Source organism: Carcharhinus amblyrhynchos, chromosome 27, assembly GCF_965287045.1.
Source record: "Carcharhinus amblyrhynchos chromosome 27, sCarAmb.v2.hapA, whole genome shotgun sequence".
NCBI lineage: Eukaryota > Metazoa > Chordata > Chondrichthyes > Carcharhiniformes > Carcharhinidae > Carcharhinus > Carcharhinus amblyrhynchos.
The window spans coordinates 18,116,469-18,133,386 of NC_137350.1; the positions used below are offsets into that span (position 1 = coordinate 18,116,469).

At 42.1% G+C, this 16,918-nt stretch overlaps 1 protein-coding gene across 2 annotated transcripts in view; it reads left to right on the forward strand.

Annotated features, from left to right (window-relative positions):
- LOC145359333 (SWI/SNF-related matrix-associated actin-dependent regulator of chromatin subfamily D member 2-like) overlaps nucleotides 1-16,094 on the forward strand; it is a 65,974-nt gene extending 49,880 nt beyond the window's left edge. For both annotated transcript variants that reach the window (XM_080213928.1, XM_080213929.1), the window contains exons 12-13: nucleotides 3,615-3,716; nucleotides 9,501-16,094. In XM_080213928.1, the coding sequence (XP_080070054.1) occupies nucleotides 3,615-3,716; nucleotides 9,501-9,554 (156 nt within the window). In that variant the 3' untranslated portion in view covers nucleotides 9,555-16,094. The remainder of the gene's footprint in view (nucleotides 1-3,614; nucleotides 3,717-9,500) is intronic.
- The last annotated feature ends 824 nt before the right edge of the window (nucleotides 16,095-16,918 follow it).

Here is a 16,918-nt window from a genome sequence, read left to right on the forward strand (position 1 = left end):
GAACTGCAACAGCCCATGCCCAGGTGAAAAATGCAGAAACAAGTTGGTCCTCATAGCGAGAGGATATGAGTATAGGAATAGGGATGTTTTACCGCAGTTGAATACAGTGTTGGTGAGGCCACACCTGAGGTATTGTGTACAGTCTTGATGTCCTTATCTGAGGAAGGATGTCCGAAGTACAATGAAGATTTACCAAGCTGCTTCCTGGAGTGGCAGGTCTATCAAATGGGAAGAGATTAATTGGTTAGGATTATATTCATTGGAGTTTAGAAGAGTGAGAGGGGATCTCATAGAAACTTAACAAAATTCTAACAAGGTGAGACAGGGTAGAGAAAGAATGTTCCCAATGGTGGGGGAGTCCAGAACTAAGAGTCATATTTGAGGATAAACATAGAAACATAGAACAGTACAGTACAGGGCCTTTTGCCCTCGATGTTATGCTGAGCTTTGTCCGAAACCAAGAACAAGCTATCCCACTCCCTGTCATTCTGGTGTGCTCCATGTGCCAATCCAATAACCACTTGAAAGTTCCTAAAGTGTCCAACTCCACTATCACAGCAGGCAGTGTATTCCACACCCCAACCACTCTCTGTGTAAAGAATCTACCTCGGACGTCCCTCCTATATCTCCCACAATGAACCTTATAGTTATGCCCCCTAGTGACAGCTACATCTACTCGAGGAAATAGTCTCTGAATGTCAAACCTTTTAAAACTGAGGTGAGGAGAAATTTCTTCACCCAGAGAGTGGTGAATGTGTGGAATTCACTACCACAGAAAGCAGTTGAGGCCAAAATGTTGTCTGATTTCAAAGAGAAATTAAATATTGCTCTTGCTTCTAGTTTCTATGTTTCTAAGTCACCAGTGGGAAATAATGTAAACACTCCATTGTTTCAGCATCTTCTGTGAGTTTAGGTTGTTAACCAAAATTTCTGAACTAAATATGCCATTTAAGGTGAGGTTTTGTGTCTCAGATTTATCCTGATTAGGTGAATAATTTTGCAAATGGAATAGCTCAGGAAGTTTGAGTGCTGTTCACACTTAGCATTATAGCATTACACTTAGCAGACAGCATTAACACTCCTTCTTAAATAGTTTTTTTTTAATTCATTCATGGGATGTGGGCATCACTGGCTAGGTCAGTACTTATTGCCCATCCCTAATTGCCCTTGGGAAAGTGGTGGTGAGCTTCGTTTCTTGAACCACTGTGATCCATGTGGTGTAGGTACACCCACGGTGCTGTTAATCAGTAGAGCAGGAAATCAGTTCCTTGGGAGTTCAGAGGACACACGGTTGAAAATAAGCCCTCAGATCCCCAGTCAGAATAGTCAGCAATGACGTCCAGGTCAGGGAACACAGCCTGATGTTCATTTACAATTCTGTTGCGGGTGATATCTTGTTCTGGCTTTTCACAAGCTACCTTCAGTGTGTAGAGTGTGAGAAGAGAAAGCAAGTACCATGTGGGATGACCCCAATTATACTTTATAGAAACCATTTCGAAAGACACTGGCTGTGTAACTAGGCGATGGGAAACTGGCACATGAATGCTGCAAGTGTTGGCCTGACACTCCTTTGTCACTGTCTTAACAGAGATATTAACCCATTCATTTTAACCACTATTGCTAAAATCAAGGAGGGTACATTAAGCGTTTATATAGACCCAAGGGACGACTACAGGAACACTGCATGCTGGTGAGCAACTTTTAGGCCAACTAGTCGGCAAAATGTTAGGTATACAAATGTAATTTTCCATGCAATATAACTCACCCTTATACAAATACTTTTCCACTACAGCTGGGATAGAACATTACAGCACAGTGCAGGCCCTTCGGCCCTCAATGTTATGCCAAGCTATGTCCAATCCCAAGGTCAAGCTATCGTACTGCCTATAATTCTGGTGTGCTCCATGTGCCTATCCAATAACCGCTTGAAAGTTCCAAAGCTTACCAGTACTGAACTGACGCTAAACCGAAAGGGTGGCACAGTGTGTGGAACTCTGCATTGTAACCATGTATTAAATGCAGTATTTCCCAAAAATTGGAGGTAATCAAGAAATTTGTAGTTTCACATTCCTATCTGTGGGATTACAGTAATGAGTTTTGGAAATTTGCTTCCACAAGTAAATTCAGGATGATCCTACAAAGGCAGCAGGCAGCCCTGGCTGTGGACAGGCAGTCTTTGGTTTCGTCGCTGCGAGGGGAACCAACTTTGTGTTGTTGGAATCTTCCATTTGAAACAAATGCTTTCAATTCAGAAGAACACAAGAAATAGGAGCTGAACTGGGTCAGTCAGCCCCTGAGACCTGCCCCATTCCCAGGGGAGGCAATGGCTTAGTGCTATTATCGCTGGACTATTAATCAGCTGATGTTCCAGAGATCCAGGTTTGAAACGCGTCACAGCAGACGCGGAATTTGAATTAATTTTTTTTTAACTCTGGAATTAAGAGTCTACTGATGACCAAGAAACCATCGTTGATTGTTGGAAAAACCCATCTGGTTCATTAATGTCCTTTAAGGAAGGAAATCTGCTATCCTTACCTGGGCTGGCCTACGTGTGATTCCAGAGCCACAGCAATGTGATTGATTCTCAAATACCCTTGGGCAACTAGGGATGGGCAATAAATGCTGGCCCACCACTGACACCCATGTCCTACAAATGAATAAAGGAAAAAATTGGACCGTGGTTGATCTGATATGGTCTTAACGCCTTTTTCTTGCCTGTCACCCATTACCCCTTGACTCTTTTGTCAATTAAAATCTGTCCAACTCAACCTTGACTATATTGAATGAACCATCCTCCGCTGCTCTTTGAGGGAGAGAACTCCAGGCACTAATTATCATCGAGAGAAGAAATTCCTCCTCATCTCTGTCTGAAATAGGAGACGCCGTGTTATGAAACTGTTCCCCTAGTTCTAAATTCCTCCACAAAGTGAAATCTGCCTGTCAAGCTCCTTCAGAATTTTATATGTTTCAATAAAATCACCTCGCATTCTTCTAAAGTCCAACATGTTCAACCTTTCCTCATTAGACAACCCCCTCCTTTCATCCCACATTATCAGCCTGTAGTGAACCTTCTCTGAACTTCCTCCAATGTAAGTATGTCCCTCCTTAGGTAAGGTGACCAAAACTGCACACTGTCTTCCAATTCTGGGGCATCACGGTGGCACAGCGGATAGTGCCCCACAGCACCATGGACCCGGGTTCAATTCCTGGCTTGGATCACTGTCTGTGTGGAGTCTGCTGCACGTTCTCCTCCGTGTCTGAGTGGGTTTTCTCCGGATGCTCTGGTTTCCTCCCACAGTCTGAAAGACGTGCTGGTTAGGTATATTAGGCATGCTAAATTCTCCCTCAGTGTACCCAAACAGGAGTCTGGTGTCTAGGAGTTTTTCACAGTAACTTCATTACAGCCTACTTGTGACACTAATAAATAAACTTTAATCTTTAAAATTACAACCTTGCCAATGCCCTGTAAAATTGCTTACATTTACACTGCATCCTACTTGTAATGAAGTTTATTCCCTCATATATAACTGCACCTCAATCGTGTTAGAAAAGTTTGCTTTGGACACTTGATTTGCTAAAGTTCTTTGTTTGCTTATATTTTGAATTGGATCCAGATTATGACTGATATCATTGGAAACCCAGAAGAGGAGAGAAGGGCTGAGTTTTACCATGAACCGTGGACACAGGAAGGCGTCGGAAGATTCATCTTCTCAAAGGTATGAGGAATATTTTTCACATTGTCTTGACTTGTCTTTGTGAGCTGTAAAGGTAAATATAGTGAAGTTTTGTGTGTAACATTGAAGTGAAGTTCATGTTCCCGTTACATTGTATGTGCTTCGAGCTGCCAGTGTTCTGTTCCGAGTGTGAATTCATAGAACGGTAGAATCCTTACAGTACAGAAGGAGGCCATTCGGCCCCTTGAGTCTACACCAACTATAATCCCACCCAGGCTCTATCCCCATGACCCCACACATTTACCCTGCTAATCCCCCTGAAACTAAGGGGCAATTGAACATGGCCAATCCGCCTAACCTATCTTTGGATTGTGGGAGGAAGCTGGAGCAGACAAAGGAAACTCATGCAGAAACGGGGAGAACATGCGAACTCCACACCGACAGTGACCCGAGGCTGGAATTGAACCCAGGTCTCTGGCGCTGTGAGGCAGCAGTGCTAACCACTCTGCCACCGTGCCGCCCTATTGAGTCAACAGTGCTGTGGAACACCTTCCAAAACTCCAGGTCTGCAAAGTTCAAATGAGGTAAAGCAGTAAAATAAGAAATAAAGATAAATAGGACTGGCACAGAAGCAAAGTACTGTTGATGTTGGAGACCTAAAATGACATAAAAACATGAATGCTCAAAAGGTCAGGGACACGGAGAGTGAAACTAGAGCTAAAAATTTCAGGTTGATGACCTTTCTTCAGAGCTGGATTGATGAATATCACTGCAGATTGGGCGTGAGTCATCTGGACTCTTAAAGACCAGATAGCCAAGCGTCAGGCTACAGTTCAGGAACCCACTTCATCTTGAGCGGGCAGAGAAGACTGGGCAGTCGATTGTTTCGTCGTGTCACTCAGCCATAGTCTCCCATCACAATTCATAGAATTGTGACAGTACAGAAGGAGGCCATTCAGCCCATTGTGTCTGCACCAGCCACCCCACCCAGCCCCTATTCCCATAACCCCATGTATTTACCCTGCCAACCCCCCCCCGACACTATGATCAATTTAGCATGGCTGATCCACCTAACCCGCACATCTTTGGAGCATGGGAGGAAACCCACGCAGGCACAGGGAGAATGTGCAGACTTCACACAGACAGTGACTCAAGGCTGGAATTGAACACTGCGGTGAGGCAGCAGTGCTAACCACTGTGCCACATTGCAGGCAGTTACTTTAGAAAGTTAACTCCACTTGCTGTATTCCTAATCTCTCTTATCCCTTTCTCTCTTCAGTCTTCTGTAATCACTTTGCCTTTTTCATTTCTTACTCATTTTCTGAGACTGCCTGGAACTATCTTATTTAGAGAAGTTGTCTAAATTTAGAAGGCTCTCTCAGTAATTCAGTACCTCCACAATGTGTATATGTGTGTGTGTGGTGGGGGTGGGGAGAGATGTTAGCTTTGGGAGTTTAGCCTACAGTGAAACAGACCATCAGAACCTGCTTATAAAAGGCTCATTTAGATCACAATTTGTATCATGCGATTCTGGAAGATGTGAATGAGAGATTAACATTGAGGCCTTTGGCTATGGGTAATCTTCAAAAGTTTGATCTATATAAAGCATAAAAGAGGCCACTTTGATCCTCTCTGGGAAGTTTTAAGAGCTTTGATTCTTCTTAATTTCTGTCCTTTTCCAGAATTTCTGTACTTTTGCCACTTTTAGCTCCTGAGTTGTTTCTTGTGGATGAAGAACTGAGGTGCCCACTTTGCTACTGTTCCAATTATTGGGACACCATATTAATGGGGTGGCACAATGATTAGCACTGCTGCCTCACAGCGCCAGGGACCCAGGTTCAATTCCCAGCTTGGGTCACTGTCTGTGTGGAGACTGCACATTCTCCCGGTATCCGCATGGGTTTCGTCCAGGTGCTCCAGTTTCCTCCCACAGTCGGAAGGACACGCTGGTTAGTGCATTGGCCATGCTAAATTTCCCTCAGTGTACCCGAACAGGTGCTGGATTGTGGCGACTTGGGGATTTTCACAGCAACTTCATTGCAGCATTATTGTAAGCCAACTTATGACACTAATAAATAAACATTTAAACTTTTAATGACTTGTCATGAGCTGAACAGGAACAAGGGAAGCAAAGCGTATGTGTGAGTGGGAATCTCAGTTAGTTCTGTTCATAAGCTCAGGATGTATCTGAGTGAGCACCAAATCCTAATTCTGCTTGTATGAACTAATTAATTCATAAGTTCATAAGATATAGGAGCAGAATTAGGCCCATTCAGCCCATTGAGTCTGGTCCCCATTTGATCACGGCTGATATGCTCCTTATCCCATTTTCCTGCCTTCCCCCCCCCCTCCATAACCTTGCAACCCATTACCAATTAAAAATCTGTCTAACTCCACCTTAAATTTACTCACTGTCCCAGCATCCACCGCACTTTGGGGGAGTGAATTCCACAGATTCGCAACCCTTTGTGAGAAGGAGTTTCCCCTCAACTCTGTTTTAAATTTGCTACCCCTTTAAATTTGCTACCCCTTAACATAAGGCTATGACTTCTCAACCTAGAATACCCCACAGGAGGAAGCATCCACTCCACATCTACTTTATCCACATCTTTTATCATCTTGTATATCTCAATTTGATCTCCCCTCATTCTTCTAAATTCCGGACAGTATAGCCTAAACTGTTCAATCTCTCTTCATATGACAAACCCCTCATCTCTGGAATCAATCTAGTGAATCTCCTCTCAACTGTCCAATGCCACCACGTCTTTCTTCAAATAAGGGGACCAAAACTGTTTACAAAATATCCCGGGTGCGGTCTCACTAATGCTTCGTATAGTTGCAACAATAATTCCTTACCTTTATATTCTATTCCTTTAGCTCTAAATGCCAATATTCTATTTGCTTTCTTTACTATCTGCTGTACCTGCATGCTAGTTTTTCTGTGACTCATGAACAAGGACATCGAATACCCTGAAGTCTCTCCCCATTTAGATAATAAGTTGCCTTCCCATTTTTCTGATCAAAGTACATGTTTTATCCATGTTAAACTCCATCTGCCACATTTTGGCCCACTTTCCTAACCTATCTATATCCATTGCAGTTTATTATCCTGCCTATTTTTGTGTCATCTGCAAATTTGGCTATATAGCCTTCTATCCCTGTATCCAAGTCATTAATATAGATTGTAAATAGCTGGGGCCCTGTGGCACCCCACGAGTTACTTCTTGCCATCTGGAAAAAAAATCATTTATCCCAACTCTCTTTTGTCCATCAGCCAGTCACCTATCCAAGATCATAAATTACCCCTAATCCCATGTAATCTAACCTTATGAATTAACCTTTTGTGCGGCACCTTATCAAACACCTTCTGGAAGTCCAGATATGCTATATCTACAGGATCCCCATTATCCACTTTGCTTGTTACGTCCTCGAAGAACTGTAACAAATTAGTCAAACATGATTTGCTCTTCATAAAATGATGCTGACTCTGATGGATAGTGTTTTGACTTTCCAACTGTCCTGATATTGCTTCCTTGATAATTGATTCTAACACTTTCCCAACAACAGATGTTAAACTAATTCGTCTCTAATTTCCCATATTTTGCTTCCTTCCCTTTTTGAATAAGCATTTTTACATTAGCATTTTTCCAATCCACTGGAACCTTTCCTGTGTTCTGGGAATTTTGGAATATTATAACCAATGTATCCACTATCTCCGCCGCCACTTCCTTTAATACCCTAGGCTATTGTTCATCAGGCCTGGGGGACTTATCTGCCCTCAGTCCCAATAATTTGTGGAGTATCTTTTCCTTATTGATGTTGATTGTTCTAAGTTCTGTTACCTCTGACTTGCCTGTTCCTATAGTAATGGTACCAGTGTCCTCCACTGTGAAAACTGAGGCAAAGTAATGATTAGCATCTCTGCTTTTCCCCACTATCAACTCTCCAGTTTTATCTTCCAAGATGCCAACATTCACCCCAGCAGCTCTAGTCCCTTTTATATAGCTAGAGAAGCTTTTGCTATCCTTCTAGATATTTTACACTAGTTTTCTTTCATAATTTACCTTAACTTTTTGTTACTTTCTTAGTATCCCTTTGTTTATGTTTGAAAGTTTCCCAATCTTCCAGCTGGCCTTTGCAATATGGTATACTTTAGTTTTTGTCTTTATGTTGTCCTTGACCTCCTTGTTTAGCCATAGATTTTTTTTACCCCTCTTACCATCTTTCTTCCTCACTGGGATATATTGTGGTTGTGAGGACATGAGTATCTCTTTAAACAACTGTCGCTGCTCATCCGCGGTCCTTCTCTAGCCTTCCTGCCCACTCAACTTGGGCTAAATCTGTCTTTATGCCAATGTGATTTGCTTTGTTTAATTCCAGAACTCTAGTGCGGGACCCCACTTTCTCACCCCCAAACTGAATTTTGAATTCCATCATACTATGGTCATTACTCCCTAGAGGATCCTTAACTATGCAGTCATCAATAAATCCCTCCTCATTACACAATACCAAATCCAGAGTGCCCTGTCCCTTTAGTTTCTGCTCTCACCAGAAAATTACAAAGAAAACTGCCAGGTTGCTGTAAAAACCAAGTTATTCACCAATGTACTGCATTGCAATTGATGCTTTAACCACCTAGGGATGGGTAAATTTACCAAAAATATTTTCTCAAGCAAGGCTTTCTTATGCATACGAGCGACATTATGAGAGGACAAAACCATCCATTTTAACAGTCTGTTCTCCCACTGCACAATCCTGATCTCAGATACTTCAGCATGAAAAGGCAAAGTGGGAAACCTGAGCTCTTTAGAATCATAGAATCCCTACAGTGCAGAAGGAGGCCATTCGGCCCATAGAGTCTGTACCGACAACAGTCCCACCCAGGCCCTATCTCCACATATTTGCCCCGCTAATCCCTCTAACCTACACATCCCAGGACACTAAGGGTCAATTTAGCATGATCACTGCACCTAACCCGCACATCTTTGGACTGCAGGAGGAAACCGGAGCACCTGAAGGAAACCCATGCAGACATTGGGAGAATGTGCAAACTCCGCACAGACAGTGACCTGAGCCAGGAATTGAACCCAGGTCCCTGGAGCTGTGAGGCAGCAGTGCTAACACTGTGCCATTATGCCATTACCTGTCTTCCTGTTGCTCACTCGTGGGCAGACAGTTAATGGAAGTCTGGGAACAGCCAAGGTACCTGGAACTCAAGCAAGAAGTGATGTACAGTCCAGACAAATTGAAAAATCCTCAAAATCATCCCTATAAAATGTTGCATGTGATGCCCTCCCCCTCTGCTGTTTTCACCAGCAAGTGTTACTTTAAGAGCCAAAATTGAGGGGGAGATTTAGACATTGCAGATAAAGTTAAAGTTTATTTATTAGTCACAAGTCAGATTTACATCAGCACTGCAATGAAGTTACTGTGAAATTCCCCTAGTTGCCACACTTTGATGCCTGTTTGGGTGAATACACCTATCCAGCACGTCTTTCAGAATGTGGGGGGAAACCAAAGCACCCGGAGGAAACCCATGCAGACACAGGGAGAATGTGCAGACTCTACACAGTGACCCAAGCCGCAAATCGAACCCGGGTCCCTTGGTGCTGTGAAGCAGCAGTGCTAAGCACTGTGCTACCGTGCCATTCCCCCCCGCCCCAGTAAATGTTCTCTTACGCAGCCCCTAACAGTTGCAGAGCATTGATTTGACAGCCGATGGGATGAAGGCAATGGCAGTTCTATTATCAATGCTCTGAAGCAAAATGTACGTTGCCATGCCCACAGTAATGAAAACTTGAAGAAACCTCTGGTTCTCCCACACAGGTTCAGCAACGCAGACAAGAACTGGAGCAAGTACTGGGAATCCGCATCACCTAAGACAACAACTGTGCCTCCCTTCCAAAGAACTGGAACTCGACACTCACCTTACTTGCACTGCGCCTTCGATGTCAGAGAGCCGCACCTGGTTGGATTACAGATCAGAAGCAGGGAGATCATTCTTTGCTGGGGACATTCTAGCAATATGGTTTTTTTTATATATATAGAAGTCTCAACTTAAAAAAATTTAAAAGTTTGACAATCTATCAGTAACATCCCCGCCCCCTCCTGCTGCAGTGGAGGCGGAGAGAGATACAGTCTGGACAGATAATCTTTTTAAAAGCCATTGCTCAACCCCAACCCCTGGTAATTTATTAACTCCAGCGACTTAATTTGATTGAAAGGCCTCTGGCACGGCCCAAATCTGCCATTAGATGTGCACTTTTTGTTGTGTTGAAAAGATTGCACAACCGAGTGACTTAGCAGAAGCCCACGAATAACCTGATAGCCTCCAAACTTCACTAATTTGTCACTCCCAAAAAGGATCATAGTGACCTCCCAGGCCAGTGAAGGCTGCCACATATAAAATATTATCCCTGATAGCTGCAGGCTCAAAGGAACAAAAGCCATTTTTACTCATGTAAGCACTTGAAAAAAACAAGTTAGGCCCAGAACTTGCTGATTGCACTTGTGGTGTTTGAACATGTTTTGTGTTCGTAAATTAATAGGAACATTGTAATTCTGAAGCCATGAGAAGCAGGAGTAGACCATACGGACTGTCGAACCAGCTTTTGCCATTTGATATGATCGTGGCTGATCTTGGACTTCGAATGCACTTTCCTGCCCGCCACCACCACCCCCCAACCCCCCGTCCATAGCCCTTGATTCCCTAATAAACCAAAAATCTGTCTATCTCAGCCATAAATATATTCAATGATGGTGAATCCACAACCCTGCCCTCAGCTATAGAAAACCCACAGAGCAGAGACCATTCAGCCCATCAGGTCCACACCGACAACAGTCCCATGCAGGCACGTAACTACACATTTACACTGCTAATCCCCCTGACACTAAGGAGCAATTTAGCAAGACCAATCCACTCTAACCCACACATCTTTGGAGTGTGGGAGGAAACCGGAGCACCCAAAGGAAACCCACGCAGACACGGGATAGAATGAAGAAGTTTTGCCTAGTCTCTTGTCTAAATAATCAGTCCCTTATCCTGGAACTGTGCCCTCTTGTTCTAAATTCCCAAGTCTGGGAAAACGTCTGTAAGCCTGTCAAAAGTCTCACAAAGTTTGACCTTGCTGTGAGAGACTGCATCTAAGTGTGGATGAAATATTTTTTCTATTTTCTGGTTGTTATGGGCAGCACAGTAGCTCAGAGCTTAGCACTGCTGCTTCACAGCTCCAGGGACCTGGGTTCGATTCCTGGCTTGGGTCACTGTCTGTGTGGAGTTTGCACATCCACCTTGTGTCTGTGAGTTTCCTCCAGGTGCTCCTGTTTCCTCCCACAGTCCAAAGATGTGTGGGTTAGGTTGATTGGCTACGATTAAATTGCCCCTTAGTGTCCTGAGATGTTAGAGGGATTAGTGGGTAAATATGTAGGCTACAGGGGTATGGCCTGTGTGAGATTGTGATCAGTGCAGGCTCAATGAGCCAAATGGTCTCTTTCTGCGCTGTAGGGTTTCTGTGATTTGATCTTAGCTAAGCAATGTCACAGCCTGGGTAGCCCTTTGCAAAACCCAAATTCTCTCCTGTTCTCCAATTTTAATTTGTTCAGCCTTTCAAAAGAAAGATCATTAAACTGGAATTGGAACTGAATATCACAGCTTGAAATCAAGGAGCTAACTAGTGCACTACTTGACGAGTTACTTTAATCTGTACCAACATGTGTTCCATCACATGGAGCACTGCCCTGATCAGCTTAACGATGGATGGACGTTACCCAGTTTGTCCCCTTGCAGTGTCACTCCAGATTGTAATCTGCTTCCCTGAAAGTGATGCAGTGCCTAGAAGTCAGGATAAGGTCTGTCCTTTCTTTAGCAATATCTTGTGAACTGATTCTTACAACGACATTTCTTTAAACATTCACATTGCACGTAAAAATCTAAACTTGTGCCATTGCGTCCAACCCAAAGAAGGGACTGGTAATAGAGATTGCTCGGATAGCTGATGTGGAAAAGGAAGTTGCTTTTAGTCACTTTCCTGTTTGTGGATATTGTGGGAATCAAAATGAACTCTTGGTTGCGTGATGGACCATTTTGGGAAGTACAGATAGAGGACAGATTAGGCCTCAAATGGAAAATACAACATCAGGTAATCCCATAAAGCTAAACGGGCTATGTTTCTGACAAGTCACTCGGCAATCTTGAAGACGACTGCTGTGAGGAGAATCCCATTTGTTCAAGCAAGCAAGCACAGATCTCTCCCAGAACACATATAGAAATAAAAACTACAGTTGCATTCAGTCTATATCCTCAGAAGTGCTTAATTCGCTCAAACCAATAATTTTTTTATTGGGATTCAGTTTTTCTTTTAAAGTTGAACCAATGAAATACCAATGTTTCTTTATAAGACTGCTCACCACCAGAGTAAACTTAAACTTGAAACAGGCTAGGAGGATAAAGTAGATGCTGTCAATCAAAGTGTCACTGGGAGTGCAAGCTCTATAGCAACCCAATTGTAATAAACATGTAACTTGATTTTAGGACTACAACTCAATTTCAAATTCATGTCCTGTTTTATGGTTCTGAATAATCATCAAAGTCAGTCAGATGTAGAGCCATATGGTGGATAACACAATTAAAATACACTAGCCAAAGCATTAATGCACAATAATGGGAACATTTACTATAGTAACAAAACCCTTTCCAAAAATCTGTGTCCTGAAACAAATTAATGCAAATCTGCACAAAGAGCTGGATCTAAGCAAATAATTAGAGGATTGTAGTAGAAATACAGAATAAAAGCAAATTACTGCGGATGCTGGAATCTGAAACCAAAAGAGAACACGCTGGAAAATCTCAACAGGTTCGGCAGCATCTGTAAGGAGAGAAGAGCTGATGTTTCGAGACCAGATGACCCTTTGTCAAAGCTTTGCGAAAGGGTCAGCTGGACTCGATGTCAGCTCTTTTCCTTCCTTACAGATCATAAAATCCCTACAGTGCCGAAGGAGGCCATCCGGCCCATCAAGTCTGCACTGGCAACAATCTCACCCTATCCCTATAACCCTTGCTAATCCTCTGACACTAATGGTCAATTTAGCCTGGCTAATTAACCTAACCAGCACGTCTCTCAAATTGATGCTGCCAGACCAGCTGAGATTTTCCAGCATTTTCTCTATTGGTACGAGAAATACAGATGGGCTCCAATTCCATCTTGGTGGAGTTTTTAAAAGTTGGAGATTTTATTAATAATCGATTTCCTCAAGTATATTTAGAGAAAGAAGTTGCTTTCCTATAGCAATGTACAATCGCTTTTTTTATATATATATATATAAAACGAAAATCATTTTCAAAGTTCAGGAAAATAAAAGTTTTTAAAGGACTGTTGAATATTTCAGGTAGAAGTTGCATTATTTTTAATTAAAACTGCTGAGTGCAAAGTTAAATGTTAAATCTGAGTTATGGAGTTTGCAAAGCTTTAGCTTTAATGGTTTACAATAATGACTGCTGTGCGAGTGTGAAGTAGCTTAGAATGGATTTTGAAATGCCGAGAAATCGCTTGTGTGAGGTTGTGATTAGTTAGGTGGCTGGGTAATAAAGGTATCAAAGCATCTGCACCAGGAGAGAATGTCTCTTATTTAAAATAGCGTCCCTTCAATGATCAGCACAAAGTCATTAAAATGCATAATCGTACCTCACCTATCCCAGGTCATACATCATCTCTGAAAGGACAATTTCCTGACTGGCAAACTGATGATAAAATTATACAGTCCAACCAGGATTCTGGCTAACCTAGTTTAAAATTGGTCATCCAGCTTTTAATGCAACTTAGGGTGGCATTTTTGTCAAAATGCCACTAAACATTTGTGCATCACAAGGCATTTTATTTGTCGGATTTGCAGTTTGTGATGCATTAGGCATCTCAGGAAATACTCGTGTTATACATGATCCGAATAATACTATTTGCTTGTATTAGTTAATAAGCTACTTATGTAGTTGTATCAGAAGCAGTCAGTACAATTCAGTTATGGTCCAGCTTGTCGCACTATGTAACGGGATCTTTTTTCTAATTTAACATTTCCCTCCTCTGCTGATTGCTGTTCTGATAACAACCTGCGGGTTCGTTTCCTTAGTAAACGCCACTAGCTTTCAGAGCGCTGCTCCTTCCTGACAAAGGAGCAGCGCTCCAAAAACTAGCGGCGTTTACTACCAAATAAACCTGTTGGACTTTAACCTGCTGTTGAGTTTTCTTACTGTGTTTGCCCCAGTCCAATGCCAGCATCTCCACGTCTTGGTTTCCTTAGCCAGTGGCAACTCAAAAGAACAACACAGTACAAGGACAGGCCCCTTGGACCTCCAAGCCTGCACCAATCATGTGCAGTATCCCTGTATTCCCAGACTGTTCATGTGGCTATCTAGATAAGTCTTAAATGATCCTAGCATGTCTGCCTCAACCACCTTGCTTGGTAGTGCATTCCAGGCCTCCACCACTGTCTGTGTAAAAAATGTCCCCCACATATCTGTATTGAATCTTGCCCCTCCCCCTTACCTTTAACTTGTAATGATCATTTTTATACCAGCCAATTTGTAATGATCATTTTATACCAGCCCAAGACAGAGATTGTTGCCACCCACTGACTACCCCGCCCAATTCCAAATGTCCTCTCATCCGAAGTATACACGTTCAGCTACAGCAAAGTATAACCCAACAGGGACCAAATGGGAAATTGAAATTAATTTTACTAACACCATTCCAGTACAGAAAATGAAAAATTCTATAAAGTTGCATGTTAATTAGGTTAAAATAATCAAGCTGCCTTATCACCAAGCTTCCGTGATAATGAAAATATAGAATTAGGCACTGAAATTTGTTCAGTCTTCCACTGAGCTGTACACTGGGTTCCACAAATCCAATAATCCTGCCTTTGTGATCCTGCCAGACGCATATGAGCTTGTATTACACAAGAGGTAAAGCAGTTTGGCATTGCCAAAGACAATTAACTTTTCCACTACTGAGGATGGTCAGTAGATGAAGCCTCCCCACTTCCCCAACTCACACTGTTGTAATATGCACACTTAAAGCAAGAAAAACTACAGTCTGTACTGTACTGCACTGCACTGGAGAATCCGGGCACAGATTCCAAGTTGCATAAACCCATTCAGGTTCGCTGGTGTCATCTTAAACTGGAATTGGACCATTGTTGAAAAATATAAGTCAAATAGGCCCTTTTTGCTCAAATCACCCTTGAAAATGAGACTGGGTATTGACTTAACAGGCTTTATGACTACCAGACTAGGCCTTTTCTCAAACTTACGGAATAGGAAGCACACTGTGGTGCAGTTAAAAGCATAGACTCATCATATTCAGGTTGACTTTTGAGTACACTAGTTTTTTTTAAATATTTGCAGACAATGAAGCAAGCATATGTTGTCCAATTTTGTAAACGCATTATAAACCTACTAGCATTACAGTATTTTAGTAACTAGGTACTGTACAACAGTGTAGTAATTCCCAGGCTGAATAATTAGGCAACATGATAGATGGATGAGGTGAACCAATAGGCCATTAGCAATAAGGCAAACAGCATGTGGCTCACTTCCCAGTGTTAAGAGTTGAAATTAAAATGCAATTTCCTTTGGAGATACTGGGATTCAAGCTCTGTGCTGTGGACACTCAAAACTAAAAGTCTAAGAACATGTCTGATTGGAAAATGATACGAGAGACATTCTTCCTGTTGTACATAGCATGCAACTAATTGCGTAACAACTATTAAGTGATGCTTTTACACGTTTATATTTACAGATTTTTAAGATGTTCTGATGTTTTTACATTCAATGCAATGGTGTGCAGGACCAAGGTACCATGTGGATATTTATAGAGAATGCCTGTATTAGTTAGGTACTGGACTTGGTTTTTAAGTAAGTGAAATGGTGTTCAAGGGTTGCATTTTATGCTGCATACGTTTAGTTCATTTTGATACTGTTTTGAAAATTGCACAGCTTTGTAACTGAAGGGGCAGTTTAACCATCTTCTATTCCAAGGGCTCATGGTTTCCTGTGACCAAGGCTGCCAGGTTCCAATTTTACAATTATATTTTGCAGTTTCAGTAAAGCACCAGAATAATACTGTATTACTAGTTGACTTGTTGCACTCCATTAAAGGAACTCCGAAGCCCTTAATGGGAAGTGAACTTAAGAAAAATACGGAATGTTGTTGGCTTATAGGAACACATCAGAATGAAGTTGCAGCATGAAAAGTATCAGATCCATTGTATAGGCATTGCTTGACAGGTACCGAAATGCTTATTTCTTACATACATTGTAATTTGGTTCTCTTCCATTTGGGACCACATTTGTACCAGAGCCAGTATACAATCATGTGCAAGTGCCCCTGTAGAGGTTTTTGCATTGAAAATAAACCAAAACAAAGCTGATCTCTGCTGTATTTATTTCAAAACTGCTAATTTTGGAGGGGGTGGAGCAGAATTGGATGGAACAGATAGTAGTAATTTCTGCAGAGATTCTCCTATGCCAAAGAGCAAGAATCCTACTGTTTCTTATAATAAAGAACAAAGAACTGCACAGCACAAGAACAGGCCCTTCAGCCCTCCAAGCATGATGCCTGCCTAAACTAAAATCGGATGTACTTCTGGAGTCTGTATCCCTTCCATTCCCATTCTACTCATGTATTCATCCAGTTGCCCCTTAAATGCCGCTGTCATACCTGCTCCCACCACTTCCCCAGGCAGTCAGTTCCAGACATTCACCACCCCCTATGTAAAAAGCCTGCCTTACACATCTCCTGTAAACTTTTCCCCTTAAACTTATGTCCCCTAGTACTTGACTTATCTACCCTAGAAAAGAACATCTGACTGTCCACTCTGTCCATGCCACTCAAGCTTGTAAACCTCTATCAGGTCATCCCTTAACCTCCATGGAAGATGTCTAATTCCTGCAGAAAGTCTGCTTCACAAAAACTATTTTAACTTGCATTTTTAAAAATTGCAACAATTAATAATATTGGATGCAAAGTATCCAGAGCTTTACCGTTCCATTCAGCTTTGGCAGTTCAGTGGTCATTTGATAGAATGAACACTGTCTTATTGCCATAAGCCCGACTAAACCATTTTGAGAGAAGTTATTAGATATGCAAAACGTAAGTCTGGTGGACTAATGAGCAGGGTTGATGGGTGAAAAAATATTTTTTCAATGCTTTATAAAAATCATAATAACCAGCAGATTTTAGAAAGCAGGAAAA